This window comes from Rhinolophus ferrumequinum, chromosome 10, assembly GCF_004115265.2.
Source record: "Rhinolophus ferrumequinum isolate MPI-CBG mRhiFer1 chromosome 10, mRhiFer1_v1.p, whole genome shotgun sequence".
Taxonomy (NCBI): Eukaryota; Metazoa; Chordata; class Mammalia; order Chiroptera; family Rhinolophidae; genus Rhinolophus; species Rhinolophus ferrumequinum.
Genome location: NC_046293.1, coordinates 53,194,165 through 53,213,843, shown reverse-complemented (window position 1 = coordinate 53,213,843; position 19,679 = coordinate 53,194,165). Strand labels below are relative to the sequence as shown.

The 19,679-nt window shown below is 46.7% G+C and overlaps 2 protein-coding genes across 3 annotated transcripts; one reads left to right on the top strand and one right to left on the bottom strand.

Moving 5' to 3' along the window:
• Nucleotides 1–13,336, top strand: AAAS (aladin WD repeat nucleoporin). Its single transcript, XM_033116862.1, has 16 exons — nt 1–753; nt 1,383–1,510; nt 4,451–4,506; nt 4,822–4,913; nt 5,100–5,146; nt 5,404–5,502; nt 5,804–5,947; nt 10,872–10,992; nt 11,472–11,596; nt 11,783–11,843; nt 11,977–12,067; nt 12,269–12,362; nt 12,445–12,512; nt 12,660–12,741; nt 12,854–12,938; nt 13,078–13,336. Exons 1-16 carry the CDS (start codon nt 631–633, stop codon nt 13,300–13,302), a joined length of 1,641 nt encoding a protein of 546 aa, XP_032972753.1. The 5' UTR covers nt 1–630; the 3' UTR covers nt 13,303–13,336.
• MYG1 (MYG1 exonuclease) lies at nt 10,959–19,535 on the bottom strand. 2 transcript variants are annotated; one of them, XM_033116864.1, is made up of 7 exons: nt 19,261–19,535; nt 18,986–19,098; nt 16,482–16,641; nt 14,538–14,690; nt 14,282–14,404; nt 13,981–14,162; nt 10,959–11,080 (listed from the first exon to the last, which is right to left on the bottom strand). In XM_033116864.1, exons 1-7 carry the CDS (start codon nt 19,471–19,473, stop codon nt 11,020–11,022), a joined length of 1,005 nt encoding a protein of 334 aa, XP_032972755.1. In that variant the 5' UTR covers nt 19,474–19,535; the 3' UTR covers nt 10,959–11,019. The 2 variants fall into 2 exon arrangements, with proteins under 2 accessions (XP_032972755.1, XP_032972754.1); XM_033116863.1 differs by lacking the exon at nt 10,959–11,080 and adding an exon at nt 13,633–13,853.
• Nucleotides 19,536–19,679: the final 144 nt, after the last annotated feature.

The following is a 19,679-nucleotide window of genomic DNA, read 5'->3' as shown; positions in this document are numbered from 1 at the left end:
TAAAGATTATACAAGTGCTCTTAATAATAAGTGCTCAGGAAATGTTAGTTTTCAAACTTCCCGCTTTTCCTTCCAGGATGCCTAACCCTGTGGGCCCTAGGTTCCGGCCGTGGCAGCACTCTCGCTCCCAAGGTCTCCTCGGACTTTCCTCCTCCCGGAGGCTTTCCAGCCAGCTGCGGGTGACACAATCTCTATTTTTCTCAGGGCGATCCACAGTCCTGGGAAGGTTTAGGTACCTCCCTGAACATGGCTTTATTTTGGGCTTTCCCAGCGCTCAGAGAGTGGGAGACTGCTGGGGAATTCGGAACTGAGAAAAACATCAGTCTCACCGGAAGAAAACCCCCCCAAAACAAAAACCACTTCGACTCTTAACTAGGGGTTGGCCCTGCGGACGTGTCCAGGCCGCTCCCCCTCCAGCCGCTAGGTGGTGCGCGAGGAAGCTCCGGAACTCTCTCCCGGGACTGCGCACGCATCCTTCTCCGTTATTGCTCCCTTCACTTCCGTTGAGCGTTGCATCGGCGCTTGTCCCAGGCGGCTACCCGTACGCATCCGAAACTAGCCCGGGAACTAAGAGTCAGAGGAGCGGGATTCGCGAGTTTGCTGATTCCGGACGTCCTGGGGACCGGCAAGATGTGCTCCCTGGGGTTGTTCCCTCCGCCGCCGCCTAGGGGTCAAGTCACCCTATACGAGCACAATAACGAGCTGGTGACGGGCAATACCTATGAGAGTCCGCCTCCTGACTTCCGGGGCCAGGTGGCCTGGGCGAGAAGGGAGGGGACCCACAGGGATGGGGCGGAGTCAGGGAGAACCGGGGACCCAAGGCAACGTGATGGGGGCGGGGTCGCGGTCCCCACTCTGGACTGGTAACCGCTTGGCTCGGGCTGGAGGAGAATAGAAGGGCTGGGATTGGAGGATGAGGGATGCTGAAGAGCTGTGGGGCAGGCCTAGAGGGTGTGGAGAGAATGAAGACGAATCTAGGCGATGTGAGGGTGTAGGAGAAGTACTGAAAAGTTGGGGATCGTGTCTAGGAGAACTGGGAAAGCACAACTTAGAGCGCATTTTTCCGTGGTGTTGCTGGGAAGGAAAAGGAAGGAAACTGACATTTATTGAGCTTTGCTGTGTAAGGAGGCTCTGAGTCAAGTGTTCCATCAATGTTGTAAGATTAAATAATTACAGCAACCCTATGAAATACTGAAGTTTTACACATAAGGGAGCTAAGACCTGTTTCCCAGTCTCCCAAGTGTTCTATTTGTGGAAATGGGAAACAGTTCCCTGGAGCCTCTTACCCATAGCCTAGCCATGGGTTGGAGATGGCAGGGAGTTCAGCAGAGATCTGGGGAAGAGGCCGACTTACTGTCACACCTCTCACTTCTGGGCTATAGTGGGTCAATCTTCCTGTCCTAAATCTGACGAAGGATCCCCTGAAGACCCCTGGGAGGCTGGACCATGGCACAAGAACTGCTTTCCTCCATCATCGGGAGCAAGTGTGGAAGAGATGCATCAATATTTGGTGAGACATGGCAAAGGGTCTCCTGGACCATGGTCTGCAGATCCTGGAGCAAATGAGGTCACTACCCCTCTGCCTCGGGCTGCCAGGCTCTCTAGTTCAGAGCTGTATGTCGTTCAGTATATCAGATTATCAGTTCTTATGCTGGAACTCAAGGCTGCGCAACAGTATTTCCATTTAATCTCCAATGACTTGCCTTGCTTTCTGGTTTGATTATGTGAACCTGCTCCCTACCGCCACCTCATGTTATTAGCACTTTTTGAGCCTTTGCCTGTGAAGCTCAGCAAGGTTTGGTATAAAGTTGCAGTGAATAATCTTGTACGTATTCATTTTGCACATGTAGGAGTGGAGCCATACTGCCTGGATTCAATTCCTGGCTGTGCTATTTTTTAGCTGTGTGACCTTGGGCAAGTTACTTGTCCTGCAGTTTTTTTGGGCAAGTTTTTTTGGGCAAGTTACACTGTCCTGCAGTTTTTCCATCTGTAAAATGGAACCTATCTTACAAGGTTGTAGTGATGATTAAGTGAGTTAGTATATGTAAAGCAGTTAGAGAACAGTACCTGGCCCATCTTAATCCCTTCAAGGCTTAGCTGTTATTATCGTGTAGGATGAATTTCTACAAATGAAGTAGCTGGGATCAAAGAATTAAGTTCAGTTGTAATTTCATGAGCTGTTGCCAAATAGCCCTCAGTACTACCAGCAATGTATGAGAATGAGAGTGCCTGTTTCCCAACACATGCATTATGAAACTTCAGTATTTGGTATTGCAGTATGCTTTAATTTGCTTGTCTCTTTGAGTGAAGTTAAACATCAATTCATTGTCTGAAAGCTATTTAATCCTGGGTTCTTTCTCACTTCCTTTCTGGCTGCTGCTGCTTCTCTTCTTCCTAATGTCCCTTAAATGTTGGTGTCCTGGGCTGGACTTGTAATTGATGCTTCACACTTGGGTGTTCACTTGTCTGCCAAACACCCCCAGTTGGATATTCCACAAGCTTCTCACACTTAGCCTGTTCAAAACTGATCTCTTCATTTCCCTCTCCAAACCAATTTCTTCTTTGTGTTTTTCATCTCAAGGAATGGCACTGCTACCGTGTTTCCCCCAAAATAAGACCTAACTGGAAAATAAGCCCTAGCATGATTTTTCAGGATGACATCCCCTGAACATAAGACCTAATGCATCTTTTGGAGCAAAAATTAATATAAGACCCGGTCTTATTTTCGGGGAAACAGTATTTATTCAGGAGCAAGTGGTGTGAGTGCAGGCTCCAGGGCAGACAGGTTAAATCCTGGCTTTGCTACTTCCTAGATCACCTTGATAACTAACTTCTTCATGCTTTCTGTTCTCTCTAAAAATGCAGATAACAATACGTATTTTGTAGGGTTGTGATAACGGCTAACTTAGATGATGAGCGTGAAGCATCTAGCCGAGCCCTGGCACACGGGAAGCAATATTATCTGCTGTAATTAATACCTAGGTGTTTCCCTTGATAGTACTCTTTTCCTTACTAATGTCTAATTGGTCCTCAGATCCTGTCCATTCTACTTCTTCAAGCTTTCAAATCTATCTACTTTTCTCCATGCCCCATGGTTCAGGCTACTTTGGCCTTTTTCGAGATAACTGAAGTAACCCAACTTCTTCTCTCCATTCTTCTTCTTCTTTTTTTTTTTAAATGGAAGTTGTTTTTTTTATTATTATTAGTTTCAGGTGTATAAAACAATGCAATAGTTAAATATTTCACCCCTCATAAAGTGATAACCCCTTACCCCCAATCTTGCCCCTCTGACATCGTATATATCTCTCTCTCTCTCTCTATATATATATTATTATTATTGTTACTATTATTATTTTTAAAGATTTTATTAGGGAAGGGGAACAGGACTTTATTGGGGAACAGTGTGTATTTCCAGGACTTTTTTTCCAAGTCAAGTTACTGTCCTTTCAATCTTAGTTGCAGAGGGTGCAGCTCAGCTCCAGGTCCAGTTGCCATTGTTAGTTGCAGGGGGCGCAGCCCACCAGTCTTTGTGAGAGTCAAGGAGTTGAATCGGCAACCTTGTGGTTGAGAGCCTACTGGCCCATGTGGGAATCGAACCGACAGCCTTCGACGTTAGGAGCACGGAGCTCCAACAGCCTGAGCCACCAGGCCGGCCCATATATATTAAATTATAGTTGACATACAGTATTATTCAGCTTCAGCTTCAGGTGTACAGTGCAGTGGTCAAGCATCTACGCTGTCCATGAAGTGGCCTCCCTAATAAGACATGTGTCCATCTGACACCCCACAAAATCTTTACAACATGATTAATTATATTCCCCAAACTGTCTTTCATATCCTCATGGCAATATTGTCGTTACCAATTTATGCTGTCTAATCCCTTCCCCTTCTCCCTCATCTCCATCCCCCTCCCTTCTAGCAACCATCAGTTTTTCCTCTATATCTCTAAGACTATTTCTGTTTACTTTGCTCATTTATTCAGTTCTATAGATTCCACATGTAAGTGAGATCATATATTTGTCTTTCTCTGACTGGCTTATTTCACTTAGCATAATGTTCTCTAGGTTCTTCTCTCTATTCTTGTACCCCTCAAATCTGCAGCCAGACTAATCTTTCTAAAATGCCAATGTGATAAGTTTATTCTCCTGCTTAAAAACGTCCCCTGGCTTTCCATTCACTGTCTTAGGGCAAGTCTTTACTCCTCGGCCTGCTCACAAAGTCCTGAAGGACCTCTGAGCCTTAGTTGCCGCGTAGTTAAAAGAGGCAGAATGCCCATTTTAGTGTGATAATAAATGAAAGAACAATATACAAAGTTCATGGCACATTGTTGCCACTGATTAAATGTGAGTGCTCTTATTTTTAATACATGTTTATTAACTGACTTAATGAAACTTATAGAGGGGGGACTGAAGGGATCAGAGTAATTTGAGTCACAGCTTTCTCTCATCAGGCGTGACATGGGCCTGTTTGGGGTGCTGAATGAAATTGCAAACTCGGAGGAGGAGGGTGAGTATTTTCCACTCTAGTCTTTTCTGCTTTTGCAGTTGGCATCTCCCCTCCATAAGCTCCCTAACTCATCCCAATCACCTGTTGGCCCAGCCCCTTTCCCTTTCACCCTATTTTCCCTGGCCCAGTTGTCTAGTTGGTACCATTTTCACTTGTCCCCTTTACCTACCCCGCATACCCCAGAGTGGGTGTCCAGAACACTTGTTGGGCGGAAGGATTTGGGGAGTACTCGTGCTTGCTCCTCCTTCACCTAACGGGGTGCCCAGTGAAAGCCCTGTGAATGGTTTAATCAGAGCTACTTCCTCAACCCCACAGTGTTTGAATGGGTGAAGACGGCGTCCAGCTGGGCCCTGGCACTCTGTCGATGGGCCTCCTCCCTCCATGGGTCCCTGTTCCCCCATCTGTCTGTAAGTTTGGCTTTCTCCCCTCACCCTCTCCACTACGGCCCCCCTCTCCATTTCCTATCCTTTAAGGGCAGGGTGGAGTGGGAAGACTGTAGAGTGGGAGTGGTCCAGCTCCCTTGTGGGAACATTGAGGGGATAAGCTCCCTTTGCCCTGGTGCGGTGTGTCCCCTATCCACTTTGATGTTACAGCTCAGGAGTGAAGATCTGATTGCTGAATTTGCCCAAGTCACAAATTGGTGAGTGTACAAGCTCTGGGACTTCTGTGGGAAGGAAGTCCTGAACCTTGAAACTTCTTTAGGGGAGAGGGAAGTCAAGGCATATACTCCTTCCACTCTTTTCATGAGTGCTGCCACATTCTCCTACATTCCAAAAAAAAAAAAATGCAAGAAAAAGTGGAAAACAATAATGTTCTCATATGGAAGGGAATCTGAGCTACTAGGCTGGGGTATGGGTAGGTGCAGGTTCAGATTCTTCATGCTTACTCCTGCCCCAGGTCCAGCTGCTGCTTGCGGGTCTTTGCGTGGCACCCCCATACCAACAAGTTTGCAGTGGCCCTGCTAGATGACTCAGTCCGTGTATATAATGCCAACAGGTATGTGGGGCCTACTGGGCAGGCTCTGACTCTTCAGTCTCCATAGGTTATTCTCCCCTTCCCTCTCCAGCCTTGGTCCCAGGGGAGTCCTGCAGTTCCTGGGCCTGGTCCACAGGGCTCCTTCCAGAACTGGATGTGTCCTCTATCCAGATCTAACCTTTATCCTACCCTTTTGTCCCACAATACCCCTGGGCCGTGGATGATCAGCTGTCTGGTCTGTGGATTTGCTTTTCAACTGTACTTAGGTCCCCTGAGCCTCAGCGTCCTTGCTTTACCTCCATCCCCTACCCTTTCTCTCTAGCACTATAGTCCCCTCTCTGAAGCACCGGCTGCAGCGAAATGTGGCAGCTCTGGCCTGGAAGCCCCTCAGCGCCTCTGTCTTGGCTGTGGCCTGCCAGAGCTGCATTCTCATCTGGACCCTGGACCCCACCTCCTTGTCTACCAGGTGAGTCCCAGCAGCCTCTGTCTTACCTGTGGCCATGCTAGGGGTGGTAAGGAGGTTTGGAAGGAGTTCTTTGTCTTCACAGCACTTCCTATGGGAGAAGCAGACCTAAGGTCAAGGTGGAGGTGCTGAGAATAATCTAGAGAAAGGAACAGAACTAGGGGCTTAACGGAAGGCAGGAAGGGAATTAATAAGGCTATAAGTTGAAACCAATGAAACTGGAGAAAGAATCTTTAGGAAAACTAATTACATATAAAACTGGAAACTGGTTCTTTAAATTATAAATGAAAACCTTTTAGCCAGCCTTATTAAGGTAAAAGAGAAAATCAAAGCACACTACTTTCAGAATGGGAAAAGAGAGAGAACCACAGATGTGGAAGAAAATAGAATAATTATTAGAGAACACTATATACAAGTTTAGACCAACAAATTTGAAAATCTAAAGGAAGTGTTTAATTTTCTAGCAAAATATAAGTTACCAAAGTGGACTGTAGAAGAAATTAAAAGGGATGAGCTCTACCACTAAAAAAGATGTCAGGCTGATATGGTTTTATGAGAATTCTATCTAATTGTCAAAAAGATAATCTTCATGTTATTTGAACTAATTCAGATCATAGAAAAAATTGGAAAGCCTCCTGATTTATTTATTTCCTTTTAATACATTTTATTTTTGTATAATTTTAGATTTTTAGAAAAGTTGCAAAAGTAGTAGTTTTAGTATATAAGCCTTTATCAGTTCCCCCATTTTTAACATCTTATATTACCATATTAAATTTGTCAAAACTAAGAAATTGGCATTTGTACAACTGAACTCTAGACTTTGTTCAGATTCCACCATTTTTTTCATTAATGTCCAGGATCCATCCTGATTTATTATTTTAATTTTAATTTTTTTAAAATTTTATTGGGGAATATTGGGGAACAGTGTGTTTCTCCAGGGCCCATCAGCTCCAAGTCAAGTCGTTGTCCTTCAGTCGGGTTGTGGAGGGCGCAGCTCGGCTCCAAGTTCAGTCACCGTTTTCAATCTTTAGTTGCAGGGGGCGCAGCCCATCATCCCATGTGGGAATTGAACTGACAACCTTGTTAAGAGCTCGCGCTCTAACCAAATGAGCCATCCAGCCATCCTTCCAGCAGCTCAGAGGCAGCTTGTTGTCTTCAGTCTAGTTGTGGAGGGCACAGCTCACTGGCCCATGTGGGAATCGAATGTTGTTCAGAGCTCGCGTTCTAACCAACTGAGCCATCTGGCCGCCCCCTGATTTATTTTTATAAAACTAATGTAACCCAAAAACCTAAACCTGGGCCAGCCTGGTGGCTCAGGCGGTTAGAGCTCCATGCTCCTAACTCCAAAGGCTGCCGGTTCGATTCCCACATGGGCCAGTGGGCTCTCAACCACAAGGCTGCCAGTTCAATTCCTCAAGTCCCACAAGGGATGGCAGGCTCCGCACCCTGCAACTAAAATTGAACAGGGCACCTTGAGCTGAGCTGCCGCTGAGCTCCCGGATGGCTCAGTTGGTTGGAGCGCGTCCTCTCAACCACAAGGTTGCCGGTTTCGACTCCCGCAAGGGATGGTGGGCTGTGCCCCCTGCAACTAGCAACGGCAACTGGACCTGGAGCTGAGCTGCGCCCTCCACAACTAAGACTGAAAGGACAACAAATTGGCTGAACGGCACCCTCCACAGCTAAGATTGAAAGGACAACAACTTGACTTGGAAAAAAGTCCTGGAAGTACACACTGTTCCCCAATAAAGTCCTGTTCCCCTTCCCCAATAAAATCTTAAAAAAAAAAAAAAAACCTAAACCTGACAATAGTTAGTACAAGAAAGTAAATATTTGAGCATAGATTAAAAAATCCTAAATACATTATGCTAAGTGAAATAAGTCAGTCGGAGAAAGACAAATACCATTTGATCTCTCTTATATGTGGAATCTATAGAACTGAATAAATGAGCAAAGTAAACAGAAATAGTCTCAGATATAGAGGAAAAACTGATGGTTGCTAGAAGTGGGGGGGGATGAGGGAGAAGGGGAAGGGATTAGACACCATAAATTGGTAACGACAATATTGCCATGAGGATATGAAAGACAATTTGGGGAATATCAATAATGTTGTAAAGATTTTGCAGGGTGTCAGATGGGCACATTTCTTACTAGGGAGATGACTTCATGGGCAATGTAGATATCTGACCACTGCACTGTACACCTGAAGCTGAAGCTGAATAATATTGTATGTCAACTATAACTTAATATATATATAGTCACAGGATATGGAGTATAGCATAGGAAATAGAGTCAATGGAATTATAATAGATATATACGATGTCAGAGGGGCAATAGATTGGGAGAGGGTAGTTACCACTTTGTGAGGGGTGATATGTCTAACTATTGCATTGTTTTGTACACCTGAAACTAATAAAAAATCCTAAATAAAGTATTAGCAAATAGAGTCCAAAAGTATATTCAGAAATTTTAACCAAGTAGGATTTTCCAGAAATTAAAGACTATTCATCATTAGGAAATCTATTCACACGATTTATTACATTAGCAAGTTAATGGAGATAAATGCTTATATCAATAAATGTCCGTCTCAGAAAGCAGACATTCCATTTGAAAACACAAACTAAAATTGGAATACAAAGAGACAACCTAAACATAAGAGGATTGACTCAAACTTAGTGGCTACCATATTAAACTGAAATACAAAATACTAAAGGTATTTCCACTAATCTTAAGATAAAGACAGAATTATTGTCATCATTATTAATCAACATTATTTTTGGAGGTTCTATTGAGTACAGTAAGATAAGAAAAAGAAATGTAAAGTCTTGAAAAAGAAAATTATTAATATTTGAAGATGGTATGCTAGATAACACAGGAGAGTCAATAAAAAAAGGTGTTTAAAAAAACCCTTTTTTTTTAAACTCTTATTTATTTAAGTGTGTTTTTCCAGGACCCATCAGTTCCAAGTCAAGTAGTTGTTTCAATCTAGTTGTGTGGAGGGCGCAGCTCACACTGGCCCATGCAGGGATCGAACCGGCAACCCTGGTGTTAAGAGTATCACACTCTAATCAACTGAGCTAACTGGCCGCCCCTAAAAAAAGCAATTTGATCTAATAAGAAATTTAAATGTAATAAGGTGACTGGATCCAAGACACTGAAAATGTAACAGCTTTTCTTTCCTGGTAATCAGTTGAGACATTGAAATGGAAAAAATATTCTATTTATAATAGATAATTACTAAATTACGGGAGTAAACTGTTAAATTTATTTAATCTATTAGACAGCTGAAGAAAGTTGTTGAAGAGTAGTAAACAAGAATTGAATAAATGGAGACAAGCTATATTCCTGGATAGGAAGATTTAATCACAAAGATGTCAAATTAAGTGTATTTCCAGTTAGAATTCTGCTGGGTATTGTTTTTGTGAAATGCACAAGGTTATGTTTAGAGTTTTAATGAAAGAATGTGGAAGAATTACCAAGAAAAAAAGTTTGAAAAGGAAGAATACTGAGAGATTTGCACTACCAGGTATTAAAATATTTTATGAAGTTACAGTAATAGAAAGTTATGAAAGCTATTGGCATAAGAACAGACAAACATCAATGTAGCAGAATAACATTCAGGAACAGATCTAAGAATATATGGAGATTTAATACGATAATGTGGCTTTTCACTGCAATGAAGAAGTTTAGGTTTCTTTTTTTAGTGGTGTTGGGATAATTGGCTATCCATTTAGAAAACAATAGTCCTTCACACTTTATATACAAATAAATACCAAGCAGACAAAAGAATAAATGTAGAAATAAAAGGACTAGAAGAAAATATAGAATATTTTTTTGCTCATTCAGAATGATATTATTATTAAAATTAAGATGTTTGATAATATCCAGTACTAGCAAGAGTAGGAAAACAGGTGCTTTTATACACAGTTGGTGAGAGTATATTGTGGTACAAACTTCTCAGAAAATAATTTGTTGGCATATTTATTTGTTAAAGGTGCAGCCTTTTATACCTCCAATTCCAGTTTAACATTCTATCTACACAAATCACGACATGAGTACATAATATAGAGAATATGTTTTGCAGCACTGTTTGTAGTAAAAACAAATTACACACAACTGAAATGTCCATTTGTGGAGGCATGACTAAATCAATTATAGTTATCTATTCAGTGGAGCCACTGGAAAAAAGATAGGTCTCTATGAACGGACCTGAAAAGATGAGTATGATTTACTCCAGAGTTAAAGTTGTAGATTGGTCGCCTGAGACCTCATTGAAGCTAAATGTGGTTAGTTAGGTGGAAAAAGGAGAGGGTGGCACTCATTCAGGCAGTAGCCTGTACCTGTCAGGCCAAATATGTGGCTTGGGAGCTGCAAAGCTAAGACACAGTGGTGCCCTCAGGTAGTTCCCAGCCTAGTGATGGAGGCCAACCCACAGGCTGCATTTTTTTGACGAGCAGAAAAGGGAGACTAATTCTGACAAGGAAAGGCAGAAAGACAGGTTTTGGAGCACAGGCTGAGTTCTGGGGAGTGGCAGATGACTGGAAAGCGAAGAGATTAGACCCTTGAGGTGACATCATGGATTATCCCAGGCCCCAGGTAGGATGGTCCCGTGGGGAGAGAGCTGTCACCTAGGGCAGAGCATGACATCTCCCCAGCTCAACACCTTTTAGCTTTACTGGTCAGAAATTTTTGTCCCCTTGAGACCCAGTGAAAGCTTACTCCCTTTCACCCATTTTCCTCTATGAACCTACTGGTAGTGACATTGCCCTTCCTTCTTTATTTTTTAACTTCCATGATCCTTAATTCATTTTCCCTAACCTGGATTTGAGCTCCAAGGGACCACTGGGATTTGGAAGTTTTAGTGGGAGGCAAGGAAATAGAATCATGGGGCTTTCTTCTTCTGACTCCATATCCTGTTTCCCCTTGGTAGACCCTCTTCTGGCTGTGCACAAGTACTGTCCCACCCTGGGCACACACCTGTCACCAGCTTGGCCTGGGCTCCCAGTGGGGGGCGGCTGCTCTCAGCTTCACCTGTGGATGCTGCTATCCTGGTGAGTTGGTCTCCACCCTTTTTTCGGTCATTTCAGCCACCCCTCAGATTGAGGAAAGAGCATTCTTGGTCTGGTGGTGGAAAATAACCTGTGGAAAGGAGAGGGATAATTGTCCATTCAGTTTTAAACTTACCCAGGGAAGGAGCCACTCACAGATTTAAAATTCTGCCCACTGTAATTGTAAGCATAAAACCTATTTCCTCCAATTTTAACAGTCTTTTTCCTACTTCCTCCCTTTCTGGTTCTTTGTCTCTTAAAAAAAGAGAGTCCCCTAATATATGGTGATGGAAAGAGATCCGACTCTGGGTGGTGAACACACAATGTGAGATAATGTATTACAGAATTGTACACCTGAAATCTATGTAACTTTACTAACAATTGTCACCTCAATAAACTTTAATTAAAAAAAGGAGACCCCTATGACATGATAGGGGTGCTTGAGTTTCCTCCGTCTCACTCTCTTGCCCCCATTCTCCTAGGTATGGGATATCTCAACAGAGACCTGTGTTCCCCTTCCCTGGTTTCGGGGAGGTGGGGTCACCAACCTGCTCTGGTCCCCGGATGGCAGCAAAGTCCTGGCTACCACTCCCTCAGCTGTATTTCGGTGAGTGGGAGGAGGACAGAGGGAGAGCAAGAACGACCTGAGAAAGGCACTTTGCTTCTGGAATTTCCAGCAGACAGAACCTTCTGTTCCCATTCCCATTCTTTGACCTGACACGGGCTGACAGAGGGAGGGAAATCCAGATTTTGGAACCTGGAGGTACTAAGCTGCGATCTGCCTTTGGTGCAGAGTCTGGGAGGCCCAGCTGTGGACTTGCGAGAGGTGGCCTACGCTCTCAGGGAGATGTCAGGTAAGACTCACAGAAGCTGGGGAGGAGGTGGTCCCCTGGTCCCCCAAGCTTGTCTCCCCACCTCCTCTATTTCTTTTCCTTCTACATTCCCTTATAGACCCCCTTTCCCCTGCCTTTTGCTTCCTGACCCCAGACTGGCTGCTGGAGCCCAGATGGAAACCGACTGCTGTTCACTGTATTGGGAGAGCCACTGATTTACTCCTTGTCCTTCCCAGAACATTGTGGTGAGTTAGGGAAAACACTTCAGGATGCAGAATATCTAGGGTAGTCAGAGGGAGGCAGGAACCCTCTGAACATGCTACTCTGCAGGATAAAGGGAAGTAAAGCAGTTTGGGAGATTGGAGAGGTGTTTATGCCTGTGATGGAAAGGAGGCAGGGAACCAGGGAGAGAACCATTTCTTAAGAGCTGCTGCCCTGATCCACAGGTGAGGGAAAGGGGCGCGTTGGAGGTGCAAAATCAGCAACGATTGTGGCAGACCTGTCTGAGACAACAATACAGACACCACAGGGAGAGGAAAGGTGAGTGGGTGAGGGAGAGGCAGTGAAAGGAAGGTGGGAGGGGCCATGCTGAACCCTCCCAACCTACTGTTCTGACCCTTAGACTTGGGGGAGAGGCTCACTCCATGGTCTGGGACCCCAGCGGGGAGCGTCTGGCTGTGCTCATGAAAGGTAAGAGGTGGGGAGGAAGGCCTTTGCTCAGGCCACAGCCATCTATTCCCATTCATTGTGTCCATGCTCTGGCTGAAGTTCTTCTCCGCCCTGCCCTGGGATTCGGCCTCCAGAGGTCCTTCCTGCCCCTGAATCCGTTTCTTCTAGGAAATCCACGGGTCCAGGATGGTAAGCCAGTTGTCCTCCTTTTCCGCACTCGAAACAGCCCCGTGTTTGAATTACTTCCTTGGTAAGTGCTGGGCAAGCCATTGGGCTGGGCTCCTCACCAGCCTTCACACACCAAATCCACATCCCACTACATCTGCCTCTGGTTGCCTGCTTACCTTTTCTTCTTTCCCTAGTGGTATTATCCAGGGGGAGCCAGGAGCCCAGGCCCAGCTCATCACTTTCCATCCTTCCTTCAACAAAGGGGCTCTGCTCAGTGTGGTGAGTAGGCCAGGCTGCTGGGGTTTTGGGGAGTGGGGTGGAGGAGCTCAAGTCCTCAGCTGCTGTGTGTCTGCTGCTGTGTGCCTCTGCATTATAGCCTTTGATCCCCATCTGATTGGCTTTTCCTTCCCCTCTGCAGTGCTGGTCCACAGGCCGAATCGCCCACATCCCTTTATACTTCGTCAATGTCCAGTTTCCACGTTTTAGCCCAGTGCTTGGCCGAACCCAGGAGCCTCTCGTTGGCGGCGTAGGTTGTATTCATGATCTGCCTCTCTTTACTGAGACATCCCCAACCTCTGCTCCCTGGGACCCTCTGCCAGGGCCACCGTCTGCTCGGCCCCACTCCCCTCACTCCCACTTCTAATAATAATAAATTTCCTTCTTTGTCTTCCAGTCAATTACGAAAGACTTTTCAAGGGAGTTGCATTGGGGTGTAGTGAAGAAGAAAAAAAGGCATGGACTTTGGGTTAAGATCTTGGTTCTGTCCCTCTTAGCCACTTTTTGTGAATTTGGCCAAGTTATTATCCTTAGTAACTGGATGGTTTTCAAATGATTAGGAAAGCAAAGCTGAGAAAATACCAACAGGCCTGAAGGTCTAGTATAGGCGCTGGTACACATAATAAATGTTTCACTTCTCCCAAGTTTCAGCAAGTTCCAAGAATGGTGTGGGGCAGTAAGTGTGGCAAAGACTTGGTCAGTTTGAGATGCAAAAAGTTTTATTGGACAAGGGGATTTGTAGGAGACGTAGGTGCTGGGCGCTGGGCCAAGGTGGCACGAGCCAGGCTCAAGGCACCCTCTCGGGTGCAGTGCCCACCAATGAAGCCACTGGCATGGACAAAGACGCAGCCAGGAATCCCAGTGACTTGGTCCAGGGCCTCATCCCGAAGACCCCGCCATGGCTCTGGCAGGGGCAGCCTACAAATGAGTAGAAAGAGGGTGTTGGTGGGAGCAAATGCAGGCCTTGAGGTACTGCGAGAGGGAGCACAGCAGAGGCCAGGGCCACCTGATAGGGCTGTAACAGGGCAGTCCCCCAGGGCCTCACCTGCTCTGGAATGAATGGAGCTCCTTGGGCACACACTGTACCCGCCACTGTCCAGCCAGGTCCGTGTAGATAACAAAGATGATGGTCGCCGGTGGCGACAGTCCAGATTCCAGCTGGTAGAGGTGCTCCTTCCAGGGGCATCCACCTTTTGCCAGTTCTATTATCTCCCCACTTGGGTCCACCTGAAAGCAAAGCGGGGCATGGCTGGAAGGTTTAGGGTGGAAGCAGGAGTCCCTGTTGACCAGCAGCCTGCCAGCAGTCACTAATCCCTGGGCCACAATGCCTCCTCCCAGGCCTGTACCTGGAATCGCTGGGCTAGGGCTTCTTCTACCAAAGTCCGGGCTGGTAGCCAGCTATGCTGGTAGAAGTCTAGTCTCTGCAGAAACTCCTCTCGAACCAGATCCATTGCACGTTTGAACCCAGCCTGGAATCATTGGAATCAGAACAATGGTGCTGGCCCAAACTTTTGACTTTGCTAGGATGAGGGGGTAACCACTCCCATTTCCTCCCGAGGTTCTTACATGCCACACGGTCTCTTCCCCTGAGGCCCTCCTTACCTCTGTATCTTGGTCAGGCTGGTTCCAGGTGGGATTAAGCCGGGCAACTCGGGCACTCAGCGTAGTGGTCAGTGCATATCGAGGTTCTCCCTCCTCCCACTGGGAGATCCCATTGTCCACTGCATCCACTTCCTCCACGAAGTTCTCATACATCTGAGGCAGCAGCAGGAGAAATGCTGGAGGGTACCTACCATTTGCATAGTTTTACAGGTTTCACACACACTCTTTCATTTAATCTTTACAATAGCCCTGTGAGGATCTCAGTATCAACTGGATGAGGAAAGTGGGAATTAGCGAGTGCTTAAGGTCGGAGAGCTAATACCATGTTTCCCCAAAAATACGACCTAGCTGGACAATCAGCTGTAATGCATCTTTTGGAGCAAAAATTAATATAAGACCTGGTATTATATTAATTATATATTATATTATACCTGATCTTATGTTAGACCCGGTATTATGTTTATTATATTGACCCAGTCTTATATTCAAAGAAGACCGGGTCTTACATGAATTTTTGCTCCAAAAGATGCATTAGAGCTGATTGTCTGGCTAGGTCTTATTTTTGGGGAAACATGGTAGTGAGTGGCAGGGCTGGAACTCAGATCGTCTGATTTCTAATCCAGTGTTCACTCTATTCCACACAAAGCCCGAGCCAAGACCAGCATGTATGGGGTAGGGGCTGCTGACTTCTGAACAAGATCTCAAATTCCACGAGGGGCGCTGTGAGAGTGGATCCCTAGGCTGAGGGAGGGCAAATCGCCAGAGGGGCTGAGTGGGCTATTCAGTGACCGGTTAATGAAGTCAAGGAGGGTCTAGCCAAGCACACTAGTCACGTGGGAGGGAAGGGAGCTGGTTAGACGTCAAGCATGGGCATGTGATCCCAGAGAAACCCACAATGTGCCATGTGGCACCAGTAGTTGTTGCATCTCCTGAGCCTAGAGAGATGGCAGGACAATGCCTCAAGAGTTTGGAGGCAGAAATGATACAGAATATCAGTGTTTAATGCAAAATTGCCACACAAAATAGACCTCCATATCAACACCTCTGTGGTATGTACACCAAGTGCTACTCTCAGGGCGGCCGAGAAAGAAACTCCCATGCTCAGCACCTCTAGGTCTGGACCCCAACCTGATACTCAGTTAAATCTCGGGTGTAATTTAGTTCAATTGCTTAGAAACCCCTCAGCAGAGCGCAAACTGACCCAGGCAGGCTACCACCTTAGAATTCCAAAAGCTCCAACTGAACCATTGACATTTCTTCACTTGTTTGGATCATAGTAATGCTGTCATAGGGACACAAGACAGGTAAGCGGAGATAAAGACATGAACTCAACAGCCTGTCTGCAAACAATGAAGCTGACTGAATCTTCAGTGTGACTTGTGCACTTCACAGGAGTAGGGTCAAGGTGTCCAGAGTCACTGTTTGAGCCAACATGAATGCCAGGGCCACTAGCCCTGTTCCTTCTCCAGCAGCAGGAGCCTGCTGTGAGTTGCTTTTAGGGGATGCTGGTGGGACCTAAAGATATTTTCTCAGTCAGACCCTTCCCCACCGAGCTTCCCAACTCGTGTATCTGGTGAATTCTAGTGGTGCCTGACATGTGCTCCCTTCCCACTTCAGGGCATCCAGACCCTCCGAAGCACATGCTTCCAAACATAAGCAAGTTGTTGAACAATCATTTTTTAAAGTGTCAGGTCAAGAAAAACACTGGGAAGCACTGCTTTATGGTTTTCAAAGCCCATCCCCGTATGTTACCTCCTCCACTTCTCACCACCACCCCAGGATGGAGGCAGGAGATCAGTAAGATGAGCCTGAGGAAGATGGTGGTAGGCTAGCTATGGGCCAGGAACCCTAACCTGAGGCCCAGTCCTGAGTGCGGCGTGAATGTGACTCCCAGCGGCCTGGTGGAGATGCATGTATGAGGCATCTCTGTCCTTGTGTCCCCACCTTGTCATAGAGAGTGCCCACCATGCTGTCTTCTTCATTAGTGCCCAGCAACTGGGCCAGCAGCTTGTGCCCGAAGTGCAGATAGATGAGTCCCGCACTGCTCAGCTTGGTCTGCCATGGCTTTCCAGGGCACAGGGAGCTCATGGTCTCTGTGAAAGACCTGAGGAGCACAGGGAGATGGCGCTGAGGCGGAGCTGCCCTAGTTAACCCACAGTGTGCATGCATGTGCAGGCACAAGTGGGGGTGGGAAGACTGGGGAATACTGCAGGAGTTGGGAAGAGAAAGCCCAGCTGGGGAGGCTTTGGATTTTCCTTAGGGGTCAACATGGACCTCGGCTTGGAGTCTCCATGCATTCATTTGACAATGGTTAACTCAATGCTCACTGCATGCCAGGCTTTGTGTTTAGACATTGGGGATAAAAAATGAATAAGATACTGTTCAAGTTCATCTACTAGAGGCAGACAGACACACAAACAGCCAAGCGAATGCTCTAGCTAGGTTATAAACAGAAAGGGGGTGAGGAAGGGTTCAGGAGGAGAACTTGCAGGTCATTCCTGAAAGATGAATTAGTGGGTGAAGGAGAAAAGGTATTCCAGGTAGAAGGAATAACATGTACAATGGCTAAGAGACAGGTCTCCATGGAATTGCAAGAAAGGCAGCTTGGGTTTGAGGGTTGAGTAGCAAAAGAAAGTGGAAGGGTAAGCAGGGGCCAAATCATGGCAGGCCTTGTATGCGATATTTTGGAGTTTGGACTTCATCTGCAGGTAATGGGAGCCACTGAAAGACTTTTAAGCAGGCAAGTGCATGTTAGAAAAAGTATTGTGCCAGCCAGCATGGTGAACAGATGCAAGGAGAATACCTGTAGTGGTCCAGGTATGCGAGAAAGGCAGGACTTTGCATAGTAATGGGATAGAGAATAGGAAAAAGGTATGACAGTTGTTAGGGAAGTAGAAATTATAGCTGTAATTTCTAAATGCCAGTCCATCAGAATCACCTAGGGAGCTTATTTTTTTGTTGTAATGATCTTTATTGTTAAAAACTGAGTAAATACAAAAAGAATTATAAAATATTCATAAGGTATATATAGAGAGACTCATAACAAAAACTCCCCCAGATAAGGTTCAAACAGAAGCAAAACCAAATAAATTGTTGCTGGCAACAGACGTGCTAAACTATACACAACAAGGGTATGATGAACACACAATTCAGAATATTGCTTACTTCTGGGGGAGGCGTGCGGGGGGGTAGGATAGGGAAGAAGCACATGGAAAGGTGCGGACGCAAAGGTAACGGGAATGTTACAGATCTTAGGTAGGGACATTGGTTCACCAGTGTTCATTTTATGTTTTATAGTCCAGAAATGTTCGGCCAGCAACCTGAGTTTGGTTTTGAGGTCACTGGTGCCCTTTCCTTGAGTATGTCTAATGGAGAGATTGGGAGAGAACCAGCTGAATGAATAAACCAAGGAATGAATGGTATGAATTGAAGGGATGTGGAGCTAGGGTCAGCTCTTCTTTTGAAGACTGACTGAGAAGTGAGGGTGAGAGATTAGGTTGTAAATACCTGGAGGGTTCTCTCCCAACATCATTTATGAAAATAATATGTACACTTAAACAAAAGAGGGAGGAAAATACGTAAGACTTCAAACAAAATAATTTATCTTCATAATTCCTCAGAGATAACCACTGTAAACAATGAGGTATACATGAGGGAGAATTTTTTTTTGATTTGTTCCTTTGTTTTTAAGATGCGAGATGCCTGAGCGGAGTTTTAAGCTGCCAGCAAGGAGAAGTAGAAACACTGGTGGGAGACTTGCGTTGTGAAGTCCAAGAGGAGAAAGTAATAGATTGGAAAGGGGGCAAACAAGGGAACAGTGTTTCCTGAACTGGAAGGAGGGAGCTGAGGATGTTTGAGAGTGGGAAACAGGACATGCATGTAGGAGGAACTAAATTTCCTTGGAAAAGTAAGAGGCAGGGTGACTCGCTGAGGGATTTTGATGAGGTAGGGACATGAGGAGAAAAGAATTGGCATGGCAGTGTGGATAATGGGGTACCCTTGGAAAAGACAGATTTCCCGAGGGAAGAGTGTAAATAAAGCGAAGACCACACACACCAACTACCACCAACCACCACAATCACGTGGGCGCAGCAGTCTGAACCGGGGCAGCAAAGGCACATGAATGGATTAGTCCCAGCTGGGGTATTAATTGGCCTGACGACGGTGCTGGTGGGAGAAAAGTCTGAGCCAAGGAAGGAGGTGAGCCGTGAGGAGCCTACGGACTGACTGGGAGCCAAGGGCGGCCCGGGCAGATGCAAGGGTTCAGGGAGGTCCAAGGACAGGTGGATGGGCGCAGAGCAGGCGGAGAGCTAGAAGGATGGAGGGCTGCAGCCTCAGGGGACACAAGAGTTTGCTGTCTAGGATGAGGCAGTCCCTTTGCTGACACGGACGGCTGCATTGGAGCACTGAGAAAACCTGACGTGAAGAAAAGGTATCTGGGAACCCACCTCTGGTGATGGTCATATCGGTGTCTCTTGGGGTCGTATTCGCCACCCACGTCCACCACGATGTCGCAAGCAGCTAGTTTTTTGGGGTCCCGGGTCCGTACAATCTCCGCATCCTGCAGGGGAACACAGGTGAGGGGGCTGCCAAGAGCAGCGGGGGTTAATGTGAGGTTCCCACGGGAGCCGGGGAGGGTAGGAGTGCTCAGGCCGCCCGCCCGAGCTACCCCAGGACCCCGTTAGGAAAGGCGGGCAGCCCCAGCGTTTTTGGCAGGCTGTACCCGGTACTGCGGCAGGAGACGCAGCAATGCGCACGCCAGGGCCTCATCGCAGTGGAAGGTGCCGTTGTGCGTTCCGATTCGGGGCGCAGCCATGAGGCGGCTGCGGGGTCGCTTGGAGGGCGGCACGGACTCCGGGTTCAGCATGCGAGGCCGCACCTGGTGGAGTGGCGGAGGTAGCAGCGAGAGGAGACCGCGCAGAACTCCGCGGTCCATGCAGCTTCCCCCGCGCGCAGGCGGGGGCACCGACCCGGAAAGGGAAGCGGCCGCACAGCCCCACTTCCGCTTAGCGGCCGTTCCCACAGCAACCGGCCCCGCAGGCCGGGCAGGGTACGCAGCGCAGGCTTTCTCTCCCGCTCCTCCAGGGGTCCGAATGGAGCCTCCAAAATAAGCGCTGCCTCAGGCTCTGGGGACAGGCACAC

Excerpts from the sequence above, each read along its gene's own strand:
- MYG1 (XM_033116863.1), bottom strand. The coding sequence starts at position 19,473 with ATGGACCGCGGAGTTCTGCGCGGTCTCCTCTCGCTGCTACCTCCGCCA. Across the intron at positions 14,405-14,537 it reads AGCCTGACCAAGATACAGAG|GCTGGGTTCAAACGTGCAAT; the intron begins GTAAGGAGGGCC and ends CAATGATTCCAG. Across the intron at positions 13,854-13,980 it reads CTCCATTCATTCCAGAGCAG|GCTGCCCCTGCCAGAGCCAT; the intron begins GTGAGGCCCTGG and ends ACTCATTTGTAG.
- AAAS (XM_033116862.1), top strand. The coding sequence starts at position 631 with ATGTGCTCCCTGGGGTTGTTCCCTCCGCCGCCGCCTAGGGGTCAAGTC. Across the intron at positions 4,507-4,821 it reads TGCAAACTCGGAGGAGGAGG|TGTTTGAATGGGTGAAGACG; the intron begins GTGAGTATTTTC and ends TCAACCCCACAG. Across the intron at positions 4,914-5,099 it reads CCCTGTTCCCCCATCTGTCT|CTCAGGAGTGAAGATCTGAT; the intron begins GTAAGTTTGGCT and ends TTGATGTTACAG.